Source organism: Centroberyx affinis, unplaced genomic scaffold (genome assembly GCF_046629955.1).
Source record: "Centroberyx affinis isolate AG114_WGS23_722 - 3 ecotype Tasmania unplaced genomic scaffold, CSIRO-AGI_Caff_v1 ptg002386l_1, whole genome shotgun sequence".
Lineage (NCBI taxonomy): Eukaryota > Metazoa > Chordata > Actinopteri > Beryciformes > Berycidae > Centroberyx > Centroberyx affinis.
This window is the reverse complement of record NW_027280641.1, coordinates 76,761-95,834: the sequence shown is the minus strand read 5'-3', so window position 1 is coordinate 95,834 and position 19,074 is coordinate 76,761. Positions and strand designations below refer to the sequence as shown.

Genomic DNA, 19,074 nt, shown 5'->3' with positions numbered 1-19,074 from the left:
TAGACTGAATGCAAGTATTGGCGGCGCAGTTTTTTAAAAGCACGTAGAAATCAGCCTGCAGCCAATAGTAGGGTGACTATAACCCACAGTGGCACGGTGACAGGTGAGAGTTGAACAGCTGCCCCCTCTAGTAAGCTGCTGTCACTCTCAGCTGTTTTCTTTGCGCCTGTCGTTCCACTTTTCACCTGTAATTCCACTCCTGTCCTGTTGGTGGCAGTAGAGCAGCGCCGTATTCTGCGAGCAGTGACGTGAAACAAGAATCCGCATAGCGCCACAGTAAACAGAGATGGTCGCCACTCCAAGAACAAGCTAACGTTTACCTGAACAGAAAGGTAAGACTGCTGTTTTGGGTGTTTAATTTATTCTCCGTTTGAAACTGTAACTGCCGGCAGTTTGTTCGCGGTGTTATACATTGACTTGTAGGTGTAATAGACGCGGAATTGGGTAATTTGCTACTCGATGTGTCCCCTTGTTATGTGCCTTGTCACTTCTTGGTTGCAATCAGAGATGGGCAAAAATAAAATACGTCCTCTTACATGTCACTCCTTTGAGGAAACCACAAAACGCTGGTCAGAAGGACTGTAGCGTTAAGTCAGTAATTAGAATACACGTATTACGTATTCTTAAAATATGCAACATTTATAAATAAAACATAAGTCGTCCCCATCCGTTAACAAACAAACTCCTGCGCTTGGAAACAGACATTTCTAAACATCCACAAACAAACGAACTAGCATCTTAACCCATTGCTTCGTGTTGTGTTAAAAAGAAGAAATTGCCAAAAGATAAAGATTAAAAGTTATGTAAGACTTAGACGTTATGTAAAATGTTAAGTATCTGATTACCAGTCAGGTTGTTTGTCTGTATTTGTATGGGATATGCTGTTTGACCTCATTTTCTAGGTTGATACTCCAGGATTTGAATGGGTTTCAGTCCTGGGCAAACTGTAACAGCATGTTTGTCCTGTGATCTAACGTTACAAATACAGTTGATATCCTTTGAAAAGGACATCCTGCTGCCATTTGCACTTTGAGTGTGATGTGGCATACAGTGTATAACACATGAGGTGAAACCCTGTTTGCATTTGATTCAAAGGAGTGTTTGAAGTTGATTCAGAGCTTGTTATATCCTTTACTTGAGTGGACAGTGTGCACCACCAGATAAATGGTGCTGGGCTAGTATCCAAGACATACGCCTACTGGGTGGGACCACACTCATTGAAATAATATCAGTTATGATTATGAAGTGATTTGTCAATGAAATGAAAGGCAAGTGGCTTTTGTATTGGTGTATATATTGATTTTCATGTGTGGTAAGCCTAAGTGATAATCATACATTCTACACTCTAAACAGATGAACTAAGTAGACTGATTGATATTGGATATCATGTGTTCGATTCAAAAACACTATAGATTTGTTCAATTTTCACTCATATATGAGGCATCCAGTCTGTAAAAGTGTTCTCCTTTAGTCAGCTAAGGACTTAGGTTACTGACTATCCTTTAAAATATGCCATAATTTGTTTTATTTTTGCACTCTCAATCATTTCATATGAGTAGGTGTCACTGTCAAATTGTGAATGTCTCACTTTGAAACAAAAATCTTCATATAGGCCTAAATATAGAATATAGTAATCTAGTAAACTAGACTTATAATATTAGTACAGCTCAGCATTTTGATATCCCCTTCCTTCTTTTCAGAGCTTTGCCATTGCTGTAGGCCAGTGTTTGTCCCATCTGGTGTAGTGGATGACATTAGCTGAGCCCCCTCCCTGTCCCGTGGCCGTCCCCTGAAGACCTCCACCAACACCAACACCACCTCCTCCTCGTCCTCCACCTCCTCTTCCTCCCTCCGGCCGCCCCTGTGATGCCTCCCTCGTGCTGTGGCTGCCTGTCACAGTACACCCATCATCATCTGGTTGCCTTCCTCCTCACCTTCTTTAGGTAAACTAGACCCGCCCCGCCTTAATAGTTTTCATCACACTGGAGTTGTTCACCAAACCTGCTACAGCTGTTTTTGGAAATGTTCTCCTGGTTTAGTTTCTAGACAAAGCAGCATAGTGGGCCTGCGATATTAGACTTGTCCTCTGGGTAACTGGAAAACTAATGAGGTATAGATTGTTCACTGTTATGGTTGGGAAACAATGCTTTTGTTTTGATTTTGCTTTGTTTCTAAGATTATTTTATGAGCTTTTTGCTTTATTAGATATTTACAGTGGAGAGAGATAAGAAAGATGGAAGAAAGACTATATGAGACTCTGCAAACTAAGTCCACGAGCTGAATTCAAACCCATATAATTGTTGCAACATTGTTTGTTCCTTCGCCGTTGAGCTATAAGGGTGCTTGAAACACTGCTTTTGTATACAAAACAGAGTTTTAAAATATAAAGCCACACCTGCTTCACTGGATAGCGTACAGTTGACACAAAAACCTGTTATGCACTTTCGCCTGCTGAGCCACAAAAAGAGCCCACATACAACATTTTTGGAGTTATATAACTTGAGACATGGCAAAGTGAAAAGGAGAGCTCAGTGTAGCTAGAGTATAAAAGCACAATTAAATGGCTTGGGTTATCAAATTCCAGAGTAGGTCAGAGATCTATGGTGCAAGGTTAAGATAGGTCAAACACTGTTAAGATAGCATGTGTGTATAATGATTTCCAAGAGGCAGTGTTCCTGGATGTGAAAAATATGGGAAATGAATTATTTTCAGGTCTCAGAAACTTTAGGAATGTCACAAAATGTGCAAAAATATGGAACATATTCTTAAGTCCTGATGCATAAGACTCAATATTTGTGTAATTGTTCATTGTCTTCTCATATATATTGTGGTGAAGATTAGTCTTCAGCTATATTGTAGCGGTCTAGTTGGCAGTCCCATAGGCCGCCCACAGTCGGCATACATCACATTTAACATTGACTAAAATCATAGTATCCTGTCAAGAAATTAAGGTCTTGAAAAAAATGAATGTTGAAATGGAGAGTGTGCAGCGACAGTAAACACAGCAGGGCTTCAATAATTTTTTAAAGCCAGTTCGTAAATCCCTTGCCATATGTTTCTTTAATTCAGGCCCAGTCAGTAGTCAGCGTAGTTAATCTTTGACTACAGTAGCTGTGGTATCACAAGTCTGCGTCCATTTCAGACGCTCTTATCAGAAAGGTAATGCAAAATGCCGTCTGCAGCAGTTAGTAGCAGACAATGGGTACCGCAGTTCAGCACAATTACTAAAACAGTTGGGTTTGACTTTTTGGCCATTTCCCATTTCTCAGATAATGACGTTGCATTCCAGTGTTTCCCCTAACTGTGTTCAGCAGCGGTGGACTCCCTGCTACTGGGAAATTGACCCTTCTGCTAGAAAAAGAAAATGAGCATTCATCATCCGGCGTTATTGTTTAGCCCAAAACAAAACAAACAAATAAGGGAGAATTATGGCCCAGTTAGTTAATAGATTATGAAGAGGTACTGTTACTGATACTGGTAATAGGATCGCAAACAAACCCAGTTCCGACAACAAAAATGATCCCCTTTGCATTTTTCTATGATCCTTGTTTGGCTTGTCAGGCCTACTGCTTTAGAAGAAGCAAGATGAAAAAATGGACAGTCAAGCAAGACTGAAAACCAGTTTAAGAAGCTGTTTATTAAGGTCTAACAAGACAGTTGTAAACCTCCTATACCTCTTACATTCCCTTTCCATTTGCTAGCCAGTAGCCAAAAAGTGATACTTTGTTTTGATCTAGCCAAGTAATCAGTACTTGTCCCTTTACAGCTTAAGGATGAACTTTGGCCTGGTTATTCCACGTGGGTGTCTTGAATAAGTCTCTATCAAATTCCTGTCGCTTTGCTTGCTGAGTTGCCCCCTCTTCTTCTGTCTCTCCAGCTATGTGCTGCTGCATGCATCCAGGAAGACGTTCAGCAATGTGAAAGTGAGCATCTCTGCTCAGTGGACGCCGTCTGTCCAGAATGACAGCGTGCCGGCCTTCTCCCCTGCCGAGGTACTGAGCGCCGCAATCACAAGTAGAGTAGAGCAGAGCAGAAGTGTAGAGAAACCAGCTGGAGAGGAACTCTATTAGCTCGATCACAATAGAATAGAATATAACTGAGCTCAATACAATACAATATAATCCTTCCCTCCTTTTATATTAGTTTTTTTTGTACAGTTCTGAATCTGTCCATGCAGTATTTTGTGAAACTGTATATGCATATTTGTATGTTTTGTTTGTGTGCTGTCTGCAAGTTTTATTGGTGTCTTTATGATTTTTAAAAAAATTTAAAATATGTTTTTTTTATGTAAAAGAAGAGTAGCCTATTTGAGCTAAAAGAGATCCTAATAAGCAATCTTCCCCTGCAGCGGTATTGTTTATGGCCCAATCACAGTAGAATAGAGTAGAAAGGAATAGGATGAAATTAATGCCTTCTGTACAGGTTGGGGTTTGCGCTCAATCAGTAGGTATGCTGAGCTGAATAGAACAGAGTAGAATGGAATAGACATCCTCTGTCTAGGGAAGGTACTGTATGTGCTCAATGAGTAGAGACACACTGGGTTGAGAAGAAGAGAATGCAGGTTTCTCCTGTTTCTTTTTTTTTGTTTTTTTTTTTGTTCCATTGCTCAGCCTCCAAGCCCCCCAGCTCCCCTCCTGTTTTTTTCTGACCTCTTGCCACAGCCACTTATAGAATACTTCCCCTAAACAGGATGTTAGCCCTTTGGCCTCGGACTTCTAATTATGTGGTATTGAATTTCCTTCGGCCTCAGTGTGTGAGAGAGTCACAGTGCGTGGAGAGGCTTATCAAGTGACCAGTGACGTAATGATTTTGGCTACCCTTGCCTCTGAGATCAATTGTAAAGGCTAGATTCCATTCACTCAAGTGTTAGCTTATAGTGTAACATAACCATATAATATCATGCAGGATGGGCCACTTTTTTGCTATTTATTTTATTAATTAATGTAGTTCAGTGGGTGTCAAAGTGAGATCTGGGCACACTCAAAATGAGAAATATTTTAATTTCACTATCATTTAATTCATTCATGTGTAAAAATGACTTTTGTAATAATAGCTTTCACTCTCACCACTATAATCTCCCAATGTACAGTTACACAATTCAATACAAAATCAACAAATTGTTTCCCATAAGGGGGGTTCTGGGACAAAATCCTATCATGTGTGTCTATTTGGACATGAAAAGGAGAACCCCTGATGTAGTTAATTAAACTGTGTATAATTAATTTTGCTCAGACATGGGAGGACAGTCGTCTGTTTGCAAATAAAGAGGAGGCCACGCTGTTCCTGGGAGCGCTGGACACCATCTTCCTCTTCTCCTACGCTGTGGTGAGTAGCGAACACGGTTTCCTGTGTTTAACAAGCTTCTGAGAGAAGCGGGGTCTGCCACAAGTATCGGCCGAATTGGCAGCAGCTGCGGGCGCCACGCATTCACAGTGTGCCAAGTAGGACTGGGGAGAAAAGTTGATTCATGTCTTTCACTTGCATTCCTTCAGCAACGTTGGCCTCCAACAGCAGGAAAATTGCTCCTGCTGCTAGAAAAATGCATCATCCCTCCAGGTTTTTGTCAAAATCAGACCTGTAGGAGCTGATGTAAGAGTTATGGTCTTTCAAAGTCTGAAATTTTGACTTTTGTTTATAGTATCCCCATTAGGCCAATCAGTGTAACAGTAGCATATTCCCCCTATAGTGAAATGTAGTGACGACATAGTTTTCTGTGTCATTTCTGTTGTTTTTCTTGTCCTGCCCACACAGGGTCTGTATGTTAGCGGTGTGATTGGGGACAGACTGAACCTACGCTACGTTCTCTGCTTCGGCCTGTGTGGCTCCGCTGCAGTGGTGAGTATTCACACATTACGGTGTGTTGTGTGTCTAATCCTACAGATTTTATCTTTTGTTGGGGGTTTTAAACTCTGAGAAATGTTGAGATACAACTCTTGCAACTGTCTGTGTGTTTGCAGGAGTTCGTGTTTGGCACTCTGACCGAATGGCTCCACTTCTACAACATCTACCTGTACTGTGGCCTGTGGGTGCTGAACGGCCTGCTGCAGTCGGCCGTCTGGCCCTGCGTGGTGGCCGTCATGGGCAACTGGTTCGGCAAGTCAGGGTGTGTGACACTTTCTCTCTGTCTGACCGTTTAGAGCAATGTTGGATAAATACAGTTTTTGTGTATGCATTGCAAGTGAATATGTTTAGAACTTGGTTGCAACTGGTAAGATCTATCCAGCATATAAACATAAGTGTCATTTACACAAACTTGAGTCTGTCAAGTCGAGCTTTATGATATACACCCACACAAGGACACACACTCTCGCACACGGCTCACACACGCTCACACTCACACAATGACATCCATTCACGTAGGGCTCCTGTCAAAACATAGACACCATTCAGGCCGAAAGTTTTCCGCAGCTGCAGAACTTGTAAATATAATTCGCTGAATATAAAAATAGCAAGTCAGCTAGCTCTCTGTGAAGTTGCATTTAAGAAAGCATATGAAGAGTTTTGTTCTAAAATGAGATATCCGCCATCTGAAAAAAGTGGCACATCATCTTAAAAAAAGGACTGATGGCGAAATTAAAACAAATTATTGTGGTTGATAAATTGGGAAAAAGCTTTTATAGATTGCATCTGCCATATTTGAGAGATATTGAAAGATGAACCTGAGATAATTAGTTTTTTTTTTAATGGATTCATAGTGTTTTGGAGATTAACTCCTCATAACTGTGCTCCTCCAGGCGAGGCTTTGTGTTCGGCCTCTGGAGTGCCTGTGCCTCTGTAGGCAACATCCTGGGTGCCTTCCTGGCTTCTAGCGTGCTCAAGTATGGCTACGAGGTGAGACACGCACCAAACACACACACACACACACACACACACACACACGTAATTGATGCCTTTTACTATAGCGTTCTCAGCCTCTAAATGTTAATATGTGTTGTGGTGAGTGCAGTATGCCTTCCTGGTGACTTCTGTGGTGCAGTTTGCTGGTGGGGTGGTGGTGTTCTTTGGCCTGCTCACTTCCCCAAAAGAAGTCGGTAAGCATTACACTAAACATCTTGGAAAAAATGTGTATTCTTTGTTTACTTTGAATGTATTTAGGTATATCTTGACATTATCTAAAATGCTGTGAGGATGCCAGTATTCTACATCTACAATATTGTTGCTTGAGACTGTATTTAATGTGTGTGTGTGAGTGTGTGTGTGTGTGTGTGCATGACTACTGTACATGGGACATATCACTGGTTTTTCAGTTGCACCCCCCAACTCAGTGTATACTTTAAATTGACCTTATTCCCAGTAAAGTAAATCTTGATATTATCTAAAAAGCTGATTGAATGTAAGTATCCTACATAGCTTTGGTGTGTGTGGTTCTATGTGTGTGTGTGTCAGGTCTGAGTTTGGATCTCGGGCCGGTGGAGACGGACACCGACAGCCACAGGCCTCTGATGAGCGATGAGGAGGATGAGGAGGTGGAAGTGGAGGTGTGTGACGGAGGATACTACTCCGTTCAGGAGCCGGACGAACCGCAGGCCGAGTCTCCTCAAGCTATCGGCTTCTGCCAGGCTTTCTGTCTACCCGGTGTGCTACCTGTGAGTCTATATTTTCAACAAGTCGAGTCAAATTTACTTAGAAAGCGCTTTTAACAAACCAGTTTGCCGTAAAGTGCTTTACAGAGATCAAAGGGCACGAATGCAGTTAAAAACAAGAGATAAAAAAATAAGGAAGAAACTCCAAGATATGGAGTTAGAGTATGTGCATGTATTCTCTGTCTCACTCTTTTTTTCTCTCAATCTGGCCTTCTTTGTTGTTGTTTTTCTTATCTTTGTTTCTCTCTGTCTTTAACTTCTACCATTCCTACCATTCCTCATTCCTACCATACCATTTCTTATTATCTAAAAAGGCTATAAAACCACTTACACACTCGAGACATTTCCTATTCGTTTAGTTGGACTTAATTCCAATTCCAATTTGTTTTTTTATTCCACATTATCTTGACTCTGTCCCTGTTTATATTGCAGTACTCCCTGGCTTATGCATGTCTGAAGTTGGTCAACTACTCTTTCTTCTTCTGGCTTCCTTTCTACCTGAGCAACAACTACGGCTGGAAGGAGGCCCAGGCCGACCGCCTGTCTGTCTGGTACGATGTGGGAGGAATCATCGGTGAGTGGCAGCGCTGTCCCATGAAATAATGTCAGATTTATTCATCTTTTTTTTCATCCTTTATTCAGTAATCAGGTAGCGTCATTGTGATTGAGATCTTTTTTTTCCAAGTAGACAAGAGAGAACAAAAACATTACAGTTGTTTAGATATGAGACCAGAGTTTTTGTGAGAGTGCCAGGCTAGCAAGGCTCGGATATTGGCTTAAAATAAAAAGATAGTTTACACAAATTGTAAATTGCAAACTCATAAATCATTGCAGTCATTCTCATGCAGAGTTACTATCCACAATCTTGCTCGAGGGAACTGGAAAAAATTACTAAGAATGCATAATTTTAAGTAATTCCTTACAGTGCGTTTGGTTTGAATTATAGAAAATTATATCTTTGCTTATTCTCTCTCTATCCCCCCTGCAGGAAACTAACTGTTTTTTCCAGCAGCACAGTAGCTGTTACAGTCCAAAGTTCACTAGCCACATTCACAATTTTACAGGTCAAATACACTTTTACAATAAAATAAGACATCCAAATGAGGTGTGTTTACCAGCCACAGTTTACCAGCATTTGGCTGGTGGCTGGTGTTCATTTCCCTTTCCTGCTTTCCTGCCCTTGTCTCTTTCATAAATCAATAAACATCCTTGCAGTTACTGTGATTAACTGTCATTACCCATAACACTGCCGGAAAGAACAGAAATAAGTGTGGGTTAACTCTCTTCATCCTTCCCTCTCTGTCAGGAGGAACAGTTCAGGGTCTGATCTCTGACTTCATGGGGAAGAGAGCCCCGGTGTTGGCGATCAGTCTGCTGCTGGCCATGGGAGCGCTGGTGGGCTACAGCCGTGAGTACACACACATTATCAAACACCTTGTTGTCTCGTCATGTTGGGGCTATCCACCCGCACATCTTACAGGCGGACGTTCGCAATCACACCAACACAATCCATACACATGAGGGGAAACTTAATGTAATGCTGTGAAACATATCACTGAACTTGAAGACTATACTCGGCGATCCAAGACTGGTTGTACTACCTGAGGTGGAAGAGGGGAATGATGCCGCGTCGTTCCTTCAACGCCATCTCCCACTCTGGCTTCCCAAACTCTCATCCCGAGGGGTTATTGAAATAGAAAGAGCCCATCGGATCTACCCCGGCACAAGACCTGCCAAACCGATCTCCCACAGGACTATGATTTTCCGACTGCTGCGTTACGGAGATCGACAGGTCATTATGGATGCCTACCGCGCCAACGGATCCACTATCACCCACGGCACCCACAAGCTACGGCTTTTTGCCGACTACTCTCCCGCTACCTCGGACAGGAGGATGGCCTTCTTCCCGGTCATGCAAGTGCTCTGCGAGAAGGGTCTTGAGAACTCTATCCTGCCAAATTGAGGGTCATTTGTGGCAAAGAGAAACACTTATTCGGAACCCCGGCTGCTGCAGAAGATTTTTTTTTTCTTTCAATGACCCCCAAGAGCTCATTCCGGACTGACCTCCTGCTCTACCTGGCGGTGAGCTCATCCCCTCCCGAACACACACACACACACACCCGCACACACACACACACACACACTCTAACATTATGGACTCTGCTCCACAAGATCTGCCTAATTCCATGTCTGACCGTACTATGGACAGAATTAGCCTATTATTATCATTTTCTCTCTCTTCTCTCAGAGAAACATAAACCTGGAAACCACAACATTTTTCTTTTTCCTTATGTCTTTTTAAACTGTCATCTTTTCATATTTATTGCAACTGGTCACCGGGTTTCTAAACATTCTAAGTTGCGTATTTGACTGGCTTAATAGGCTGTATGTGCTTTTGCTGCCTCTAGTTTTTGTCCCCCACCAAGGGGGGACTATGGATCGGTCTCCGTCCGTTAGTTCATTTGTTTGTTAGTTAGTCACACTGTAACGTTGACTTTGTGCCGCTAGGGGGCGGCATTGACAATGAATGGGGACTCCGTGCCCGTGGTAAAGCAGGTCATACAGTTAAATTATCATAGTCTACACACGCTACACACTTGGAGACATCAGACTGGGTTGATGTGTTGAAGTGAGAGTCAATTGAGAATTTTTGGGACACTGTAGTTATTGTACAGTTGTTGGACTGTTGTACTGTTATTGCACTCATCACTGCACTACCACTGTGCCATCAGTGTTGACTACTTATATTACCACTTACCTTTTATATTACCACTTATCATTTAGCATTTATATTATTCATAACACTCACACTCCTGGTGTTGTATGTTATATTGTATATTGTATTATAATAGTCCTTTTTTCTCATGCCGACCTAACAGGAGTAGGCTATGTAATTGAATTATTAATTAAAATGCACTACTTAAGGTCATACTTAAGGTTAATGCCTCCCCATTTCCTCCCCTTTTTTTTTTTTTTTTGTATTGCTCTCCTATGCACAAATCTACTCCTATAACATGGTAAGGTTTTATTCATTTGAGATTTTGGAATACTTATTAATTTTTCTCTTTATACTCAGGGTCCAGCAGTATTCCCTCCATGTTGTGTCTGTGACTCAGGAACACTGCTATGTACTTTTTGCCAGTGACCCTTCAGGGGTTATCTAATTCATGCCCCTGGCATACTGGCTCCTTCATTTTAATTTATTTTCCTTTCTTTTTATTGCACATAATGCACACTCTGTACACTTTGCAACAGCGTATAGGTATACTACCCACTATAACCACCCCAAGTACTGATAGACCCCCCCCTTCTGCCTATTCTTCCACACACCCATCTGATATTCGGTCACTTGTGACGGCCTTTGCTATCTGTTTCTCTCACCTTGACCGATGGCTACCTATAATTTTTTAACATTAAATATACGTGGACTCAACTCACCTGTGAAAAGAATTAAATGCCTGGAGCTGTTGAGGGAAAAAAATATTGATGTAGCACTTCTGCAAGAAACTCACCTAAAATTTAATGACATTGGCAGGTTTCAGAACAAACTTTACAAGGTAATTTCCTCTTCTTGTGCCTCCAATAAATCCAAAGGTGCTTTAATTGCGGTTCAAAGAAATTTACCTGTTAAACTTGGAGTGTCTGGTGGCGACTATGAAGGTAGATTCTGCTTTGCTGTTGTATTTTTAAACAACTCCGAATTCTGCTTTTCTTCAGTATATGCCCCAAACGTGTTCAGCCATTCCTTTTTTGATGATATAAAGTGTAGACAGCTGGAATTTTCAGACTCTGTGCTGGTCATAGGTGGTGACTTTAATCTTTTAGTTGACCCTTCAATTGATAGTACCAACCCCAAGCTCATTGTTAAAACATTTTCATCTTGTTATTTCAAGTCCTCCACTGACAGAGTCAGTGTATGGTTTATGGCCCCCCAAGATAACAAGAATATGCTCTCTTTCTTTGACTCCTTAAAACTTCCTATACTCTCTCATGAGCAGACTGTCATACTAGATAACCCAATCTCCATATCAGAACTCAAAGAAGCCCTAGCCTCTATGCCAAAATCCAAATCTCCTGGGCCTGATGGCATTCCCCTTGAGCGGCTTTTACTTCTTTGGGATTTGGTTGGCCCCTCTATACTAGCATCCATAAATTACTCACTTGAAACTGGGGCATTCCACAGAGACCAAAAATCAGCCATTATCTCTCTCCTTCTGAAAAAGGATAAAGATCCCCTGGAATGCTCCAGTTACAGACCATTATCAATTTTAAACTGTGATTTCAAACTGTTTGCTAAGGTGTTATCAAGGAGATTGGACACCTGTATCGCCTCACTCATCCATGCAGATCAATCAGGGTTTATAAAGGGCCGGCTTGCTTCCGATAACATCCGCCGCTTACTTCACATCATCGATGCAGCCGCAACTCAGAGTCAATAATGTGCTATCCTATCACTAGACGCAGAAAAGGCCTTTGCCCGGGTGGAATGGAATTACTTATGGGAGGTCTTGAAACGCTTTGGCTACGGCCAAACATTTATAAATATGATCTGCACTCTTTACTCAAGCCCTTCTGCCTGCATCCAAACTGGCCATCCTGGTGCACCTGAGTTTCTGTTGCATCGATCGACCCGACAGGGGTGCCCTCTCTCCCCAGGCCTTTTTGCGCTGTTTCTTGTACCTCTCGCTCAGGCTGTCAGACATCATCCCAATATTTCACCCATAGTGATAAAACAAACATTCCACCTAATCTCTCTGTATGCTCATGACATTCTACTATATTTATCCAACCCATCTAGTTCACTCCCACATGTACTTAGACTAATTGGAGAATTTGGCTCCTTCTCTGGTTATAAAATCAACTTGACAATGTCTACTCTTATGCCTTTGAACTCAGCATCCAAGATAGATATTTTACCTCCTCTTCCACTTGCTATTGACCATAATGGGCTTACTTATCTTGGCATTCAGATCAGACAATCCCTTCCCTTAAAATCACAGACTAATTTCAACTCAGCACTAGATAAAATACAAAAAGATTTGAGTAATTGGTCTCCTTTACAAATGACCCTCCATGGTCGCATCTCATTGATTAAAATGAGTATCTTGCCCCGTATCAACTTCCTTTTTTCAATGCTTCCTCTTTCTCCCCCACCATCGTTCTTTAAACACTTTGACACTATCTGCAGAAGTTTCTTATGGAAGGACAAGCAGCCCAAGATCAGCTTTTCCACCTTAACTCTCCCCAAAAAATTAGGTGGCCTGTCCTTCCCAAATTTCAAATTCTATTGCTGGGCATTTCAGCTGAGGTCACTCAGAGTCTGACTAGATCCGCTTTTAAATCCCCCCTGGTGCGCTATAGAATCCGCATTATCCCATCCAGTTAGAATTCAAGACCTCCCTTTCTCTGGCATAAAACCTAGGACCGCATCCCTCCATATGGGGTCCATCATGACTAACACCCTTTCGGTTTGGCGACAAGTAGAGAAATATTTATCAGTTCCACAATCGGTCCCCTGTATGGAATAATAATAATCTACTTTCTGGCTCAACACCTTTTCAAATTTCCTCAATGGTCCTCATGCGGTATCTTTAACTTTCTTTATCTTTAATATTACTCTGTATATTGTACATAGTGTTCTTTGGATATTTATTATTATTCTCTCTTATCTCTACTTTTTTTATACCTTGTGTTTCTTGATAAATGACATTCAGAGTGGAAGGCAAAGGAAGAATTTCATTGTACGGGGAAACTTTTTTTAACTGTGCATTTGACAATAAACGCTTTGACTTTGACTTCACTTAACTTAGGTGATATCTACAATATGGATGGACTTCGCTCCTTCCAAGATCTAAAAAATTCATATTCCATCCCTGGCTCTTCCTGGTTTTTCTACCTCAAACTCCGATCAGCCCTTAAAGCATATGGAGTACCGTGGAGTGCTTACCTTGGCTCACATCCGCTTGGTAAATTGATTACCTCTGGGAAAACAGCAGACCTTGTATCACTACTTTATGGAAAGCTCTCCATTCATAACTCCCCTACCCTACCCATTACTAGCAAATGGGAAACTGACCGTAGGGCTTTCAACATTACGTGTGACTGGACTTCAGTATGGGACAACATCTTCTCTTCCTCCAAAAATCTTGCCCATCAACTGAGCCACTATAGATTTGTGCACAGATCACATCTCACTCCATCACGCAGATTTAAAGCAAAACTGTCTGTTTCTGATCGATGCGACAGGCGCCCTGATTTTAAAATTGGTGACTTCATGCAAATGTTTTTGTATTGCCAACCTGTTAATGCACTATGGCACCGTATTGCTGCCACATTAAGTAGACTATTACAAAGGCCCAAACCAAACTGTCCAGGTCTCTTGTTCTTTGGTCACACCTCAAGCATCCCCCTGTCTTTTCAAGAGAAGCGCCTAATACTTGCGACAGCTGCCAAAAAAAACATCCTTAATTGTTGATTTGACTCTATGATTGTTATGAGTAATATTTGGCTGCCACTATTTCACAATATCTGTCTCCTTGAAAGGTCAACTGCAAAAATCAACGGTGCAAAAACAACAACAATTGATAATTGGTCACAGGTGATCATGTCCACACAAGATCTTATTCAGAACCAGAACCCTCTTTAACTCTCAGTAACACTCAGTAAAATCATTCTAGAAATAGGTCAGTAATTCCAAAGGCTAGATTTAGGTTAGTCTTCACACTTTAATTTTCTTCACATGTTTTAGTCAGTATTCATAGACATATGTCCATATGCGTATGCTCTTGCACACATTCTATGTGTACTAAGTATGTAATACTGTGTATTTATGCGTGTATGTGTACATATGTACTTGTAGGTATGCACACATGTTGTTAGTATGTATATATGCATGTGTGTATGTATGTAGGTATGTATGTATACATATGTAAGTGTAATTGTACATATGTATACATTGCCAAATCCCTACCTACCACCCCTTTTCCTCTTACTCAGGAAATACAACATTTCCTAATCCACACTGTTGCAAGATGTGCTATTTTAAACACACCCAATAAAAAATTGATCACAAAAAAAATGTTGGGGCTCACAAGAATGCCTGTGACCCATTTTATGTTTCAACTCAGAGTGTCAGAAACCGGACCAAGAGCTCAATATGTCAGATTGATGCCGCTCTTGTCTACAATCCCAGCCTTAGTGTTTTTTTCTCTCTCTCTCCCCTTTCCCTCTCTCCTCCCTCAGACTCGCCGAACGACCAGGTGGTGAACTCGGTGCTGCTGGCCACTACCGGCTTCTTCATCGGCGGTCCATCCAATATGATCAGCTCGGCCATTTCTGCCGACCTGGGGAGACAGGAGGCTCTCCGGGGCAGTCAGGAGGCTCTGGCTACAGTCACCGGCATAGTGGATGGCACTGGGAGTATAGGGGCCGCCGGGGGACAGGTAGAGTATAGATGATAATATACACATATACTGCACAATGTCTTAAACACACACAGAATCAGTCAGTCCCTCAGAATCAAAGAGCAAGGGCTTCTTTCTAGACTCAACATTTTGCACCGATGTTCAACAATCAAACAGGGAGAAATCCATTGTAGAAGCGGCAGAAAGACCAATTTCTTCACTGACAGTTACCTCAATAGACCAGAATGTAATGCAACCACAAGCCATGTTGCATTTTGAGTAAGGGGCGAGACTCTTGCTTTTTCTCAACTGGAAAAACTCCCCCTCTCTTTGCTATCACTCTCTGTGCACCTTCATGTGTAACCCAAAGCCGAATGCAACAAGTTCAGGCCAGTTCTGTGGGGGTTGTCGAAAGTCATTTTGGGAAATGTAAGAAGTCTCTAACTGAAGCAGAAGTAGACAAGGCAGGTTGAGGGGAAAGTGGGTACACCAAAAAGGTAAATTATGTCACAAAATAACTCCTAGAATGCGTTGAACATCACAGTTTGCTGATATCTAACATCCAAGGGTGGAGTTTTCCTTGAAGACTTTTGGAAATCACAGCTATGGTTATACCTGCCAACAGAGAGACGGACGGACACACACACACACACACACACAAACACAAAGTACTTTCATATCTCTATCATCCTCTTAATATGTGCTTTCGTTTCTCTATAATCTGTAGTACCTGGTGTCCCTGATTGAGAGCAAGCTGGGCTGGATGTGTGTTTTCTACTTCTTCATAGTCATGGTAAGATGACTCCATATAAGATCTGTATTCGGTCTTATAGATGTGTGTTTCCACAACTACAGATGCACTAATACCACTTTTTAACTGCCTTTACTGACTTGGTGTGTTTACTTATCACTTGATGGACATGTGTATCCAAAGCCATTTTGCTTCTGACATGTTACACAAGGCAGTTTAGCATTTTGATATTGTAGACTGCCACACACATAGACATACACACACTTGCCTTTTGTAGCATGTTTTTATCTATATAAATGTCATTTTTTTCCACTGTTAATTGCCCTGTTTATTAAAATCACTTTATGAATTGATTCGAGTTCACTGTTGCAGAGATTTCCAGTCACTGATACTATAATTCAGCCTGGTATTGGCCCAATAACTGCAGTGGAATTTGTGCATCCTTACCCACTGCAACACCTGTATTCCATGAAAATGTAGCATTAAATTAACAGCGCATTAATCATTACACTAACTTTGTTTCTTGTGTGTGTGTTCCAGACAGGGGGCAGCATTGTGTTCATCACCCCCCTGATCTTCAGGGAGTTGCGCGCCATGTGGAGAGAGAGACAAGCGCTCAGCTACCAGCTGTGAAAGCCTTAACATCTGTCGGCCGTATCGTTTCTACTCTCATAAAGGGGATGATACGCCTCGGCTGCCCAGAAGCAACTCCTTAGGTGAGTTTAGGGATGTGGAAAGATGAGCTGGATCCTGTTTCTCACAGTCAGGACAGTTAGGGTGGTTAGAGACCCCGTCCTGTAGCCAGAGGGCCACAGGTTTCATCCCCACACCAGCCAACGCATGTAAATGTAAAATGTAAATGTAGACTTCCACTCGTGCAAAGACAAGGTTTTAGATGGTGAGATGGAGTTGAAGTGCCTGATTGAAAGAAGCGAGGGGTCGGTTTTTAAAAATCAGACCAGTCTGTAGATTCAGTCCTTACAGGGCCATCACAGAATGTACTATTGTGTATATTTTAGAGATGTAATGGATGTAAATATTTAACTTTTTAGATGTGGATGTACTTGAGTAGAGTTGAGTGAAGTTGACCTTCTAAACCAGCGGTTCTCAACCTAAGGGACAGCACCCCCAGGGGAGGTCACAGGGGAAGTTTTGGGGGTCATGTTGACCTAAGGAATGTGAAAAATAATAATTGTACTATACAAATATATTATTAGCTTTTATACATATATGTAGTCTTTTTTTGTTGAAATAATGAATATTGCACTCTCTAGCCTTCCTGCAGTAATTAGGTCTAAAATGAGGAAATCACAATCTACCACTTTGAATGTGGGGACCTGCATCGATGAGTAGTCGTTGATTTGTTTTTAGGGTTCATCTGCAGGGAAGTGATGACAAAACACAAACAAATCAGGAAAACTACAATCTCAAATTAGGAATGGATGGATGTTTTAGCCTCAAAAAATGAAGTCCTTAAAACAAAACTGAAAAATCACGTCCATGCTAAAGGTTGAGAACCACTGTGGTGGAGGGGCTTAGATCCGAACTGGGTTTCCCAAGGAGTTAATGCAATTATTTGAACGAAAATAAAGAGATGGTTCAGGTTTTAAAGTAGCCTCATTTATCTGATTTATTTATTTATGATCACTTTGTTGAAGACAAGGAAGGATTGTGGGAGTTTAACAGAAACTCCAGTAAGGTTGTGTGAAAATTCATGATCGTTTTCAATGTTCACAAAAAAATGAACCGTTACTTACTTTTATCTTGATTGGATACTACTCAATAAACCAAAGAAAACTGAAAAATAATTACAATTATTTTCATAAATACTGCAAATCAGTGATGCCCTAAAGCACCAAGACACCGCGTGTTTTTTTTTGGCTGGAATGAAGGGACTCAGAGTTCATGATCAGTCAGATAAGTCTCTTAAAAACTGAACCATCCTTTAAAGATGCTTTTGGGTAAACCTTCGCCTAGGAGCCACTTGAGAGCTTTTCTCTTACAGTTGTGAATAGTGTGCTGTAATCCGGGTGAGAGATGGCACTATACAGTCTTTTCATTGGGGAGGGGGGGGGGGCGGGGTCCTCTCTGCCGACTTAATGTTTGTTAGTCATTCCAATTCCACTTCTTGATGACTGGAATGTTTACAACGACCGAAGCTCTTTTAGTCACAAGAGATCCTTATGAACACACTCGCACACGCTCACAGACACACACACACACACACACTGTTAAAACTCCGCCTCATCTTGATTTCTCACTCGTCCGTCTGCACTTTTGGTTTACACCGAAGCGCACACACAGTACATCTCATCGTATAAACTGTACAGTTGCATTTCACGTCTTTATAAAAGTTTTGCCAGTCTGTAGCAGAAACTGCACACCTGTTTACTTGTTCCTTCAGGGTAGGTGCAGTATGTCTGAGAAGAACACTTCACTGTAAATCTGTGTCAAAACATCTGTGTCAATCATTCAGTTGGGTTAGATAAAGGCTATTAAGGGAAATGCTGGTCCTTTCATGTTATATCTAGTGACATAGACAGGGTGGGAAATTACCGCTAACCACCTGCCATATTTTTTTATATTTTTTGCCTAGTTTTGTCTACTTTACCAGCTGCTTTGGTAGGTAAGCAACCATCATTCAGAGTTCCTATCCTATTCTTAAAATCTAGTATTCTGCTAAAATAGTGAAAGTGACCGGTGAATTGGGGGATTTTCCAGCCTCCGTGGCCGGTGGAGACAAGAAGTAATTTCCTGCCCTGGATTTAGATACACAAATCATCATGTCAAGTGCTTTCAGCATCTGGGAAAGGTGATATAAGTGCATTTCATCATGATCATTGGTATGAGACAAGTTCCTCATGCTAAACGGCATCTTTTAAAACTGGAGCGATGGGACTTGCACCTCAGCTGTCTCTGGACTTGCCAAGCTAATGGTTAACAGATTGTATATTGAAATGTATGTTGAATGTATAACTCAATCTGTGGTGTATATATTTAAATTCGGTTTTTATTTAAGTGCACTCTTCAAGTTTTAACTAATGTAAATGTAATTCATGTTTTGAATAAAAGCAAATTACCTTTTTGCAAATTCCTGTTTGTTGTTATCTGTCTTTTAACGCTCCCATAAACTGTTTTATTAGGCCGATAAGAGATTGTTATTGTATGGGTGGAAACCTTGTGTTCGTTTTGTGCTTGGCAACATGTCCTCACTCTTTCAATTCCTTATAGCTCAAGAACTGCATATGAAAAGGACTACTTATTATTGTGGTGATTTAAGATGTGCAATGTTAATTCAAAACCACCAGGGGGGGCTCTTGACTTTCAGCCTTTCTGG

The 19,074-nt window shown here is 41.4% G+C and overlaps 1 protein-coding gene across 1 annotated transcript; it reads left to right on the top strand.

Moving 5' to 3' along the window:
- Positions 1-267: 267 nt before the first annotated feature.
- Positions 268-18,805, top strand: slc37a3 (solute carrier family 37 member 3). Its single transcript, XM_071533639.1, has 14 exons — positions 268-332; positions 1,701-1,943; positions 3,878-3,992; positions 5,233-5,325; positions 5,752-5,835; positions 5,958-6,103; positions 6,735-6,831; positions 6,947-7,031; positions 7,387-7,586; positions 8,016-8,157; positions 8,890-8,991; positions 14,826-15,025; positions 15,714-15,779; positions 16,278-18,805. The coding sequence occupies exons 2-14, from the start codon at positions 1,867-1,869 to the stop codon at positions 16,368-16,370; spliced, it is 1,500 nt and encodes a 499-aa protein (XP_071389740.1). The 5' UTR covers positions 268-332; positions 1,701-1,866; the 3' UTR covers positions 16,371-18,805.
- Positions 18,806-19,074: the final 269 nt, after the last annotated feature.